Source organism: Oncorhynchus masou, chromosome 3 (genome assembly GCF_036934945.1).
Source record: "Oncorhynchus masou masou isolate Uvic2021 chromosome 3, UVic_Omas_1.1, whole genome shotgun sequence".
NCBI classification, from domain to species: domain Eukaryota; kingdom Metazoa; phylum Chordata; class Actinopteri; order Salmoniformes; family Salmonidae; genus Oncorhynchus; species Oncorhynchus masou.
Window position 1 is genome coordinate 45,894,111 of NC_088214.1, and position 13,418 is coordinate 45,907,528.

Consider the following 13,418-nt stretch of genomic DNA (forward strand, 5'->3'; position numbering starts at 1 on the left):
AGATTCCTGGCAGGTACTGAGGCTAACCAGAACTTTGTGATGCTATTACCAAGCCCCATTTTGATGACAATGCAATTTTGCCGGCCAGTCACCGAAGCAGAGATTGATACCTTCCGAAGTCCTCATTCAAGCCACATATTCCTTCTTCACCCTAAGCGACATTGTGACCCTGGTGCTTTTCCTGCACCCACAAACCAGCCATTCATATCAGAGAGCGCAGAGGCAATTAGAAACTCATGGTCCGGTTTTGTTATCCACTGGCTTCATTCGCCTGCCAATTAATTGAGTTGTGAAATGCAAGGTGTAATTAAGTGGTGACGGGGCCCCTCCTCCACCGTAGCACCGGGGCGTTTATGTCATTGGCTGCACAGCGAGATTAAATTATAATTGCCTCGCTCTTCCTGGTAAATCTGTCCCCCTTCATTCCTCTGCGTCCCACTGGCATTGGCCACCCTAACTGCCACCCCCTTGCTACATTGGTCAATTATGTGTTGTAAGTGAATGTGGTGGGGCTTTCTTTAAAGCAGCTTCATTTTGTCAGAGGGGGAAAAGGTCAAGTCCTGTCTGAATTGTTATCACGGTATTGAGCTGGCCAATCAAAATGCTGCCCGCCTTGGCATTTAATTTGATATATGGGGGGGGGGGGTTAAATGAATATTAAGTGTAAATGGGAAGAGGATGAGGGCAGATGTTGGATTCCAGGCTACAAGATTTCTACTGCTAGTTTTAGAAGAAAGTACATGCACCACAGTGACTCAGATCAAATGTTATTGTTCGCATACACATGGTTAGCAGATGTTAATGCGAGTGTAGCGAAATGCTTGTGCTTCTAGTTCTGACCGTGCAGTTATATCTAACAAGTAATCTAACAATTAAACAACAACTACCTTACACACACAAGTGTAGAGGAATAAGAATATGTACATATAAATATGTGGATGAGCGATGGCTGTGCGGCATAGGCAAGATGCAGTAGATGATATAGAGTACAGTATATACAGTGGGGCAAAAAAGTATTTAGTCAGCCACCAATTGTGCAAGTTCTCCCACTTAAAAAGATGAGAGAGGCCTGTAATTTTCATCATAGGTACACTTCAACTATGACAGACAAAATGAGAAGAAAAAAAATCCAGAAAATCACATTGTAGGATTTTTTTTGAATTTATTTGCAAATAATAATAATATATCCCATTTAGCAGATGCTTTTGTCCAAAGCGACTTACAAGTCCAAGGCCACTACTTTTGCATATGGGTGGCCCCAGTGGGAATCGAACCCACGACGCTTGGCGTTGCAAGCGCCATGCTCTACCGACTGAGCCACACAGGACCCTTACAAATTATGGTGGAAAATAAGTATTTGGTCAATAACAAAAGTTTCTCAATACTTTGTTATATACCCTTTGTTGGCAATGACAGAGATCAAACGTATTCTGTAAGTCTTCACAAGATTTTCACACACTGTTGCTGGTATTTTGGCCCATTCCTCCATGCAGATCTCCTCTAGAGCAGTGATGTTTTGGGGCTGTTGCTGGGCAACAAGGACTTTCAACTCCCTCCAAAGATTTTCTATGGGTTGAGATCTGGAGACTGGCTAGGCCACTCCAGGACATTGAAATGCCTGTTACGAAGCCACTCCTTCGTTGCCCGGGCGGTGTGTTTGGGATCATTGTCATGCTGAAAGACCCAGCCACGTTTCATCTTCAATGCCCTTGCTGATGGAAGGTTTTCACTCAAAATCTCATGATACATGGTCCCATTCATTCTTTCCTTTACACAGATCAGTCGTCCTGGTCCCTTTGCAGAAAAACTGCGCCAAAGCATGATGTTTCCACCCCCATGCTTCACAGTTGGTATGGTGTTCTTTGGATGCAACTCAGCATTCTTTGTCCTCCAAACACGACGAGTTGAGTTTTTACCAAAAAGTTCTATTTTGGTTTCATCTGACCATATGACATTCTCCCAATCTTCTTCTGGATCATCCAAATGCTCTCTAGCAAACTTCAGACGGGCCTGGACATGTACTGGCTTCAGAAGGGGGACACGTCTGGCACTGCAGGATTTGAGTCCCTGGTGGCGTAATGTGTTACTGATGGTGGGCTTTGTTACTTTGGTCCCAGCTCTCTGCAGGTCATTCACTAGGTCCCCACCGTGTGGTTCTGGGATTTTTGCTCACCGTTCTTGTGATCATTTTAACCCCACGGGGTGAGATCTTGCGTGGAGCCCCAGATCGAGGGAGATTGTCAGTGGTCTTGTATGTCTTCCATTTCCTAATAATTGCTCCCACCGTTGATTTCTTCAAGCCAAGCTGCTTACCTATTGCAAATTCAGTCTTCCCAGCCTGGTGCAGGTCTACAATTTTGTTTCTGGTGTCCTTTGACAGCTCTTTGGTCTTGGCCACAGTGGAGTTTGGAGTTCTGACTGTTTGAGGTTGTGGACAGGTGTCTTTTATACTGATAACAAGTTCAAACAGGTGCCATTAATACAGGTAACGAGTGGAGGACAGAGGAGCCTCTTAAAGAAGAAGCTACAGTTCTGTGAGAGCCAGAAATCTTGCTTGTTTGTAGGTGACCAAATACTTATTTTCCACCATAATTAGCAAATAAATTCATTAAAAATCCCACAATGTGATTTTCTGGATTTTTTTTCTCATTTTGTCTGTCATAGTTGAAGTGTACCTATGATGAACATTACAGGCCTCTCATCTTTTTAAGTGGGAGAACTTGCACAATTGGTGGCTTACTAAATACGTTATTGCCCCACTGTACATATGAGATGAGTAATGTAGGGCATGTAAACATTATTTAAAGTGGCATTGTTTAAAGTGACTAGTGATATATTTATAACATCCATTTTTTATTATTAAAGTGGCTAGAGATTTGAGTCAGTATGTTGGCAGCAGGCACTCAATGTTAGTGATGGCTGTTTAACAGTCTGATGGCCTTGAGATAGAAGCTGTTTTTCAGTCTCTCGGTCCCAGCTCTGGTGCACCTGTACTGACCTCGCCTTCTGGATTATAGCGGGGTGAACAGGCAGTGGCTCAGGTGGTTGTTGTCCTTGATGATCTCTTTGGCCTTCCTGTGACACCGGGTGGTGTAGGTGTCCTGGAGGGCAGGTAGTTTGCCCCCGGTGATGCGTTGTGCAGACCTCACTACCCTCTGGAGAGCCTTACGGTTGTGGGCGGAGCAGTTGCTGTACCAAGCAGTGATACAGCCCGACAGGATGGTCTCCATTGTGCATCTGTAAAAGTTTGAGTGTTTTAGGTGACAAGCCAAATTTCTTAAGCCTCCTGAGGTTGAAGAGGCGCTGTTGCGCCTTCTTCACCACGCTGTCTGTGTGGGTGGACCATCTCAGTTTGTCCGTGATGTGTACACCGAAGAACTTAAAACTTTCTACCTTCTCCACCATTGTCCCGTCGATGTGGATAGGGGGGTGCTCCCTCTGCTGTTTCCTGAAGTCCACGGTCATATTCTTTGTTTTGTTTACGTTGAGTGTGAGGTTATTTTAATGACACCACACTCCGAGGGCCCTCATCTCCTCCCTGTAGGCCGTCTTGTTGTTGTTGTTGGTAATCAAGCCTATCACTGTAGTGTCGTCTGCAAACGTTGGAGGTGTGCATAGCCACGCAGTCATGGGTGAACAGGGAGTACAGGAGAGGGCTGAGAACGCACCCTTGTAGGGCCCCAGTGTTGAGGATCAGTGGGGTGGAGAGGTTGTTTCCTACCCTCACCACCTGGGGGCTGCCCGTCAGAAAGTCCAGGACCCAGTTGCACAGGGCGGGGTTGAGACCCAGGGTCTTGAGCTTTATGACAAGTTTGGAGGCTACTATGGTGCTAAATACTGAGCTGTAATCGTTGAATAGCATTCTTACATAGGTATTCCTCTTGTCCAGATGGGTTAGGACAGTGTGATTGTGATTGCACCGTCTGTGGACCTATTGGGGCGGTAAGCAAATTGGAGTGGGTCTCGGGTGTCAGGTAGGGTGGAGGTGATATGATCCTTGACTAGTTTCTCAAAGCACTTCATGATGACGGAAGTGAGTGCTACAGGGCGATAGTCATCTTAGCTTTCTTGAGAACAGGAACAATGGTGGCCCTCTTGAAGCATGTGGGAATTGCAGACTGGGATAGGGATTGATTGAATATGTCTGTAAACACACCAGCCAGCTGGTTTGCACTTGCTCTGAGGACTTGGCTAGGGATGCCGTCTGGGCCAGCAGCCTTGCGAGGGTTAACACGTTTAAATGTTTTACTCACATTGGCTGTGGTGAAGGTGGCAGGCCGTGTCAGTGGCACTGTATTGTCCTCAAAGCGAGCAAATAAGTTGTTTAGTTTGTCTGGGAGCAAGACGTTGGTGTCTGCGACGGGGATGCTTTTCTTTTTGTAATCCGTGATTGACTGTAGACCCTGCCACATACGTCTCATGTATGAGACGTTGAATTGTGACTCTACTTTGTCTCTATACTAACGTTTAGCTTGTTTGATTGCCTTGCGGGGGGGATAGCTACACTGTTTGTATTCGGTCATTGTTTCCGGTCTCCTTGCCGTGATTAAAAGCAGTGGTTCAGTTTTGCGCAAATGCTGCCATCAATCCACGGTTTCTGGTTGGGGAAGGTTTTAATAGTCCCCGTGGGTACAACATCAGCGATGAACTTGCTAATAAACTCGCTCACCGAATCAGCATATACATCAATGTTGTTGTCTGAGGCTATCCGGAACATATCATATTCGTGATCGAAGCATAATTGAAGCGTGGAATCAGATTGGTCGGACCAGCGTTGAACAGCGTTGAACAGACCTAAGCACGGGCGTTTCCTGTTTTAGTTTCTGAGAGCTGTTTTGTGTGTTGTTTATCGATGGGTAGCCTTGTGTGTTAAAATATTATTAAAATTACATGTTGTAAGCTCATATAAAGACCACAGAGTCTCTGTCTCATGTAAGCAGGCGCTCATTTGAATTTGAAAAAGTAAAGTTGTTTATTTTGTGATGGAAATCAATGATATCTTAGCTACTTTTTATTTAAATGCTTTGGTTAACTCTTTGTGCAGACTTTGTAGGACCTATGTTACCTTTTAAGCATCCCAAAATTGACACAGAAGTACCTTATTTACATAAGTATTGATTTCCTTTGCTATGAGACTCGAAATTGAGCTCAGGTGCATCCTGTTTCCATTGATCATCCTTGAGATGTTTCTACAACTTGATTGGAGTCCACCTGTGGTAAAGTGAATTGATTGGACATGATTTGGAAAGGCACACAGCTGTCTATATAAGGTCCCACAGTTGACAATGCATGTCAGAGCAAAAACCAAGCCATGAGATCGAAGGGATTGTGCGAAGAGCTCCGAGACAGGATTGTGTCAAGGCACAGATCTGAGGAAGGTTACCAAAACATGTCTTCAGCATTGAAGTTCCCCAAGAACACGGTGGCCTCCATCATTCTTAATTGGAAGAAGTTTAGAAGGACCAAGACTCTTACTCGAGCTGGCTTCCCGGCCAAACCTAGACAAGCCACATGGGTCAGACAACTTGGATGGAAAATTACAGAGGATAATAGCGGACTATATTGCCACTCCTATTTGCCATATCTTCAATCAAAGCCTACTAGAAAGTGTGTGCCCTCGGGCCTGGAGGAAAGGAAATGTCATTATGCTACCCAAAAATAGTAAAGCCCCCTTTACTGGCTCAAATAGGCGACCAATCAGCCCGTTAGCAATCCTTAGTACATTTCTGTGAAAAAATGGTTTGACCAGATACAATGCTATTTCACAGTAAGCAAATTGACAACAGACTTTTAGCACGCTTATAGGGAAGAACATTCAACATGCACGACACTTAGATAAATGACTGAGAAAATGATGATAAGAAGATTGTTGGAGCTGTTTTGTTAACCTTTTGTGACTAGGGGGCAGTATTTTCATTTTTGGAAAAAAAGAACGTTCCCGACAAGATGCTAGAATTAGCATATAATTGACAGCTTAGGGTAGAAAACACGCTAAGGTTTCCAAAACTCTAAAAATATTGTCTGTGAGTATAACAGAACTGATGTTGCAGGTGAAAGCCTGAGAAAAATCCAATCCGGAAGTGCCTCATGTTTTAAATAGCGCTGCGTTCCAATGTGTCCCTATTGAGCAGTGAATGGGCTATCAACCAGATTACTCTTTCTCCGTATTCCCGAAGGTGTCTACAGAATTGTGATTTAGTTTTACGCATTTATGTTGAAGAATACCCGTAGGCGGCTACATTGCGCAAGTGGTCACCTGATGCTCCCAGAGTGATTCTCACGTAAAATACAGAGGTAGCCAATACTCCAATCAGTTCTATTGAAAAACTAATTGTCCCGATGGATATATTATCGAATAGATATTTGAAAAACACCTTGAGGATTGATTATAAACAACGTTTGCCATGTTTCTGTCAATATTATGGAGCTAATTTAGAATATTTTTCGCTATTTTCGTGACTGCAATTTCCGGGCGATTTCTCAGCCAAATGTGAAGAACAAACGGAGCTATTTCGCCTACAAAAATAACATTTTGGGAAAAAAGGAACATTTGCTATCTAACTGGGAGTCTCGTGAGTGAAAACATCCGAAGCTCATCAAAGGTAAACAATTTAATTTGATTGCTTTTCTGATTTCCGTGACCAAGTTACCTGCTGCTAGCTGGACAAAATGCTATGCTAGGCTATCGATAAACTTACACAAATGCTTGTCTAGCTTTGGCTGTAAAGCATATTTTGAAAATCTGAGATGACAGGGTGATTAACAAAAGGCTAAGCTGTGTCTCAATATATTTCACTTGTGATTTTCATGAATAGGAATATTTTCTAGTAATATTTATGTCCGTTGCGCTATGCCAATTAGTGTCAGATGATGACAACGGTCCCGTTGGTGGTTTTATACTCTGGAGTAAAAAAGGGGGGTTACATGACCCCAACGTAATGTCTATGCTCACATGGGCGTGGCCACTGACTAGGTCATCTTTATTTGAAAATCCATACTCTCATTTAGAAGGTTAACATCACATGGCATCTTTTCACAAACAGTTTCATATTTAATCACGTACGTTTCACAATATTTACATGTAAACCTGACAGCTGGGAAATGTACACTTGAAGAGATACAGTTATGTGTTATTCCTGTCTTTCATGAAATCACCAAATGAAACACACTCAACATGACTGTCACTTAAGTGTCCACGGACCATTCACACATTCTCAAAAGTTTAAATATTGTTTAGTTCTCCCAAAATGGGATTAGGAGTTTTGAACTAAGAGAAGCTCTTTGTTCTGGTAGACTCCCTCAAAACTGCATGGAAGTTTCTACCAGGTATGTATGACCCGTCGTAAAACTATAAAACTGTGGAGAGAGGGGGGGATATGCTCCTCCCCCGGGGCACATCATGACAAGAGTTACCTGTCTAACAGAACACAGAGGGTGTACTTTAATGGAAGCCTCTCCAACAAATTCCAGGTAGAATCAGGAATTCCCCAGAGCAGCTGTCTAGGCCCTTTACTTTTTTCAATCTTTATTAATGTCATGGCAATAGCTTTGTGTAAAGCCAGTGTGTCTATGCATGAGGATGACTCAACACTATACATGTCAGCTACTACAGTGAGTGAAATTACTGCAACACTTAACAAAGAGCTGCAGTTAGTTTCAGAATGGGTGGCAAGGAATAAATTAGTGCTAAATATTTTAAAAACTAAATGCATTGTTTTTGGGACAAATCATTCACTAAACTCTGAACCTCAACCAAATATTGTAATGAATAATGTGGAAATAGAGCTAAGTTGTGGTAACTAAACTGCTGGAGTAACCTTGGATTGTAAACTTGGATTGTAAACTGTCATGGTCAAAACATGTTGATGCAGTAGTAGCTAAGATGGGGAAAAGTATGTCCGTAATAAAGCCGTCCTCTGCCGTCTTAGCAACATTATCAACAAGGCAGGTCTTACAGGCCCTAGTTTTGTCGCACTTGGACTACTGTCCAGTCATTTGGTCAGGTGCCACAAAGAAGGATCAAGGAAAATAACAATTTGCTCAGAACATTGCAGGGCAGTACAGGTGGCCCTTAAATGTATGCATGTCAATCTCTCATGGCTCAAAGTACAGGAGAGATTGAATTCATCACCACTTGTTTTTGTAAGAAGTAGTGACATGCTGAATGCACGAGCTGTCTGTTTTTAAACTACTAGCACCCATGCATATGCACCCCATTGGACGTGCCACCAGAAGTCTCTTCACAGTCCCCAAGTCCAGAACAGACTATGGGAGGCGCATAGTACTACATAGAGCCATGACTACATGGAACTATATTCCACATCAGGTAACTGATGCAACAAAAAAAAAGATACAAAAATAATAATAATAAAAATACAACTTATGGAACAGCAGGGACTGTGAAGAGACACACACAAAGGCACAGACACACATACAAATGCACATGCTAACACACACACTCTACACACATGTACACATGGATGTTGTATTGTAGATATGTGGTAGTTGGGTAGTGGCCTCAGGGAAAACACAATGTAATATTTGTAATTTTATATAACTGCCTTAATGTTGGTGGACCCCATGGAGATCCTTAATAAATACAAATAACCTGAGGCTATCTGCAGTCCATAAAGTGATGTGTGTCCTGCCGTGGAGTATTTCTGTGTGTGTAATGTACTCTTTGTGTTTGTAATATGCATTATGTGTAGTATTATAAACTGTGCATACTTTATAAATAACACACATGCATTATTTAGCACTTTCCCTGATTATTACATTTGGTTCCCTGGTACCAGTCAAGAGCAGCAGTATAATGAAAGTACTTGTTTAACTTGGTATTTGATCCCATTACAGGAAAGGTAACAACCGGCAGAGGTTGGAGGTGGATCCCAGTAAACACTCAGGGGTCGACTTGGCCAACATTGTCCCACGAGAGAACAGGGCTGGAGAGCAGACCATCTTTTATGATCACTTTGTGGACGACCCAGACGTTCCCCCTTTGATGTGAGAGTGAAAATCTAAAATCGGTCTGACAAATTTGTGAACACACAAATCTTCATATCATCTGACATCAATGTAAAAAATATTTCATACAGTAAATGTAAGATTTGTCTATCCAGCAGATCTTTTTGAATGTTGTGCAAGTGAGAGATGCTCATAGATGTCAGTACAGTATATCATTGTGTATTGTTATGACGGTCGTACAAGAAACCCTCCTGAACGTGTGTTTAGTTACTCTGTACTCTGGTTTTTATTTGAACTGAGTTATATCCTTCCTGTTTACATTGGTGATGTTCCCCACATAAAAAAATAATATAGTTTAGTACACACTGTAGTATCTCTCGATTTATTTGTAGTATTTACTATAGAATAGTGTAGTATACTGTAGAATACTTTATTAAATACTACAGTATTATCTGCATACAAAAAAACACTATAGTAAATACTACATTATTTAGTTTGTATATACCCTGCCCATTCCCGTCCCCCATATCGCAATTTGTGCCACCCATGAGTAAGAAACCTACACACCAAGTATTGTGTTCCAGACAGGTTGTAGAAATGAGCAGAAGTGCTGTTCAGAGTCCAGTCTTACTTACAGGTTACATGTTATCAAAAACGTGTTTTTATAATTTCTCCAGTAGGTTTTCTAAAGGAGAAAGCCTCTACTTCTACTTTATGTTAAAGATAAAACAAAAACACTACAGTAAATACTACAGTATACTACAATCTGCAAAAACATGACATTAATTACTATAGTATATACTACAGTTTTCTTTTACTACAGTATTTATACTATAGTTAACTGGAAATACTATAGAAAACTACAGTAAAGTCAGCAAAAACACTATAGTAAATACTATATTATTTATACCATAGTAGTACACAGTGCATTCGGGAAAGTATTCAGACCCCTTCACTTTTTACATTTAAAAAACAAACAAAAAAAAACATTTTTAAGCCTTATTCTAAAAACTCATCAATCTGCACACAATACCCCATAAAAAATAAAAACAGAAATACCTTATTTACATAAGTATTCAAGCCCTTTGCTATGAGACTCGAAATTGAGATCAGGTGCATCTTGTATCCGTTGATCATCCTTGTTTCTACAACTTGATTTGAGTCCACCTGTGGTAAATTAAATTGATTGGACTCTATTTGGGAAAGGCACACGCCTGTCTATATAAAGGTCCCACCGTTGACAGTTTATGTCAGAGCAAAAACCAAGCCATGAGGTCAAAGGAATTGTCCGTAGAGCTCCAAGATAGGATTGTGTCAAGGCACAGATCTGGAGAAGGGTACCAAAAAAATTCTGCAGCATTGAAGGTCCCCAAGAACACAGTAACCTCCATCATTCTTTAATGGAAGAAGATTGGAACCACCAAGACTCTTCATAGAGCTGGCCGCCTGGCCAAAACTGAGCAATCGAGGGATAAGGGCCTTGGTCAGGGAGGTGACCAAGAACCCGATGGTCATTCTGACAGAGTTTCAGGATTTCTCTGTGGAAATGGGAGAATCTTCCAGAAGGACAACCATCTCCGCAGCACTCCACAAATCAGGCCTTTTTGGTAGTGGTTAGACGGACGCAACTAAAATGCACATGACAGCCTGCTTAGAGTTAGCCAAAAGGCACCTAAATGACTATCAGACCATGAGAAACAAGCTTCTCTGGTTTTGACGAAATCAAGATTGAATTCCAAGCATCATGTCTGGAGGAAACCTGGAACCATCCCTACCGGGAAGCATGGTGGTGGCAGCATCATGCTGTGAGGATGTTTTTCAGCGGCAGGGAATGGGAGACTAGTCAGGATCGAGTGAAAGATGAATGGAGCAAAGTACAGAGAGATCTTTGATGAAAACCTGCTCCATAGTATTCAGGACCTTGGACTGGGGTGAATTTTCACCTTCCAGCAGTACAACAACCCTAAGCACACAGCCAAGACAATGCAGGAGTGGCTTTGGGACAAGTCTCTGAATGTCCTTGAGGTGCCCAGCCAGAGCCCAGACTTCAACCTGATTGATCATCTCTGGAGACACCTGGAAATAGCTGTGCATTAACGCTCTCCATCCAACCTGGCAGAGCTTGAGAGGATCTGCAGAGAAGAATGGGAGAAACTCCCCAAATACAGGTGTGCCAAGCTTATAGTGTCACACCTTTGGCAGCTGTAATCGCTGCCAAAGGTGCTTCTACAAAGTACTGAGTAAAAATGTATAGAAAATTGTTTTTGCTTTGTTATAATGGGGTATTGTGTGTAGATTGATGAGGGGGTGAACAATTTAATCAATTTTAGAATAAGGCTGTAACGTAACAAAATGTGGAACAAGTCAAGTGGTCAGAATACTTTTCCGAGTGCACTGCACTATAGTATTGTTTCATGTGATCCATCCCTCAGTTGCCTACCAAAGCACATTTTTCTTCACAGTGAATGCTGTCCAAACTAAATAAAGATTTTCAGGGGATTTATTTTGTTCCTCTGTAACCCCAATAAAGTCCCTCTTTTCTTTTACTTCAATTGGTACATCCATTTTTGTACTTTTCAATTAAAGCCGAATTATGTTTTGCGCAACCTGACAAAATTCAGATAGAAATATGAGTTATAGATCTCTCATTCTTATCAAAAGCGAGTCTGATACGATGTGTGATATATGGTAGCTCTATTCTTCCTATCCTTAAGTGTCACGTACACACCCTCTCTGGCGCTCTAGGTCACCAGGCTGCTCATTATTACACACACCTGTCACCATCGTTACGCGCACCAGTGCCTCATCAGACTCACCTGAACTCCATCCCCTGCCTGATTAGCTTTTAGTTTAGCTTTTGCGTCTTTTTTACTTTCAGTTGTGTATACCAGTTTCAAACCCCTGAAAATACAATCTTTTTGGTTATTGAAAATATATTTCATTGGTTTTGAAGGTTTTAAATGTCAAACTGAAATTGGGTAAACATTATAGAATTTCAGCCACTGATTCATGAAGAATACAACTTTTAAATGCCTCATGAGCTTAGTTCAACTATTCTATCAGAACCCCTATTAGAAGCTTATTTTCCTCCATTCTATAAAACAATGTAGATGTGAACAAGCACTGTCTAGCTTAGAAACATGGTTAAAACTATAATTTAGATTTCATGGTCTGTCCTTGCATCCATAGCACCGTCTTTACATTTGAGAGTGGTTATATTTCTCCATCCCCAACCCGCAACTGTTTACCAAAACAAGTAGCGGGGTGGTCGATTTTGTTATTGTTTGAATACCAGATTGTAGCTTTAACAGAAAAATGTCTGTAATGTTTGTTGAAAACATCAGACTTCCCCAATTGATTTCTGAACTGCTGTTCATGAAGAAAAAAACATGCCCTTTGCAAAATGGAGCCATATTATTTATTCCTAAGCAATGGGAACCCTCTTTGATATGGCAGGTCTATTAAAATAGCACGTGTTGCTTGTACGTAGTTCTTTTCCTGAATTATTTTACAATCTAATGAGGGAGACAAAACAATGCCGATTACATTTGAAATATGCCCACACCGCTTCATTTGCTATCTAAGGCACCCATGTCTTAATTAGTTATATTTAGGAACTAATTTAACCCTAAGTGTTATGCTGCATCTACTTTGTCAACTTTGGGAAAAGATGCAGTGACTATTGTTTTTAAGAAAAGGCTCCCAAAGTCAACTCAAAACCCCATGTACAGAAGATTTTCATCCCAACTCACTCCATTTTGCCATTTAATTTACTCTAAGGGCTCGACTCAAACTGTATCGCATAACCAATACAGGAAAACAATTCATGTAAAATATATATTTAAATATATATTTTTATTTGATCATTTGTTCAAATTAACTCTTTGGTTTAATTACAGAACACATCAGAACAAATGAACTGGCATGACAAGCCTTCTCATGAGGCCATACAGCACTGAAACCAAGCCATGCCCCAACAAGCCACGCCTCCAAGTCTTCTAATAGGCAGCCGCCACTACAATATATTTTATCAAAATAATGTTTTATTGTACTTGACACATACCAAAATTACTAACATGCTGCCACGATCGTCGTAAGAAGCGGACCAGAGCGCAGCGTGGTGTGAATGGATGATTTAATGTAAAGACGGAAAAAACACTAAATACACTAAAACAAACTAACAAACTAACCAGACGAACGTGACCGCTATAGAACCAGAGTGCTAACATGCAACATCACATAGACAATAACCCAACTAAATACCCAAAGAAGATGGCTAAATATGGTTCCCAATCAGAGACAACGATAAACATCTGCCTCTAATTGAGAGCCCATCTAGGCAACCATAGACATACATAAATACCTAGATGGTAAACAACCCCATAAACCTATGAAACCCTTAGATAGTACAAAAACACATACATCACCCATGTCACACCCTGACCTATCCAAAA

General features: G+C 41.4%; 1 protein-coding gene across 1 annotated transcript in view; it reads left to right on the plus strand.

The window, feature by feature from the left end:
* The window catches only part of dnaaf11 (dynein axonemal assembly factor 11), a 65,709-nt gene extending 54,199 nt beyond the window's left edge, over positions 1-11,510 (plus strand). Inside the window, exon 12 of the mRNA XM_064942618.1 lies at positions 8,854-11,510. Coding sequence (XP_064798690.1) covers positions 8,854-9,007 — 154 coding nt within the window. The 3' untranslated portion in view covers positions 9,008-11,510. The remainder of the gene's footprint in view (positions 1-8,853) is intronic.
* Positions 11,511-13,418: the final 1,908 nt, after the last annotated feature.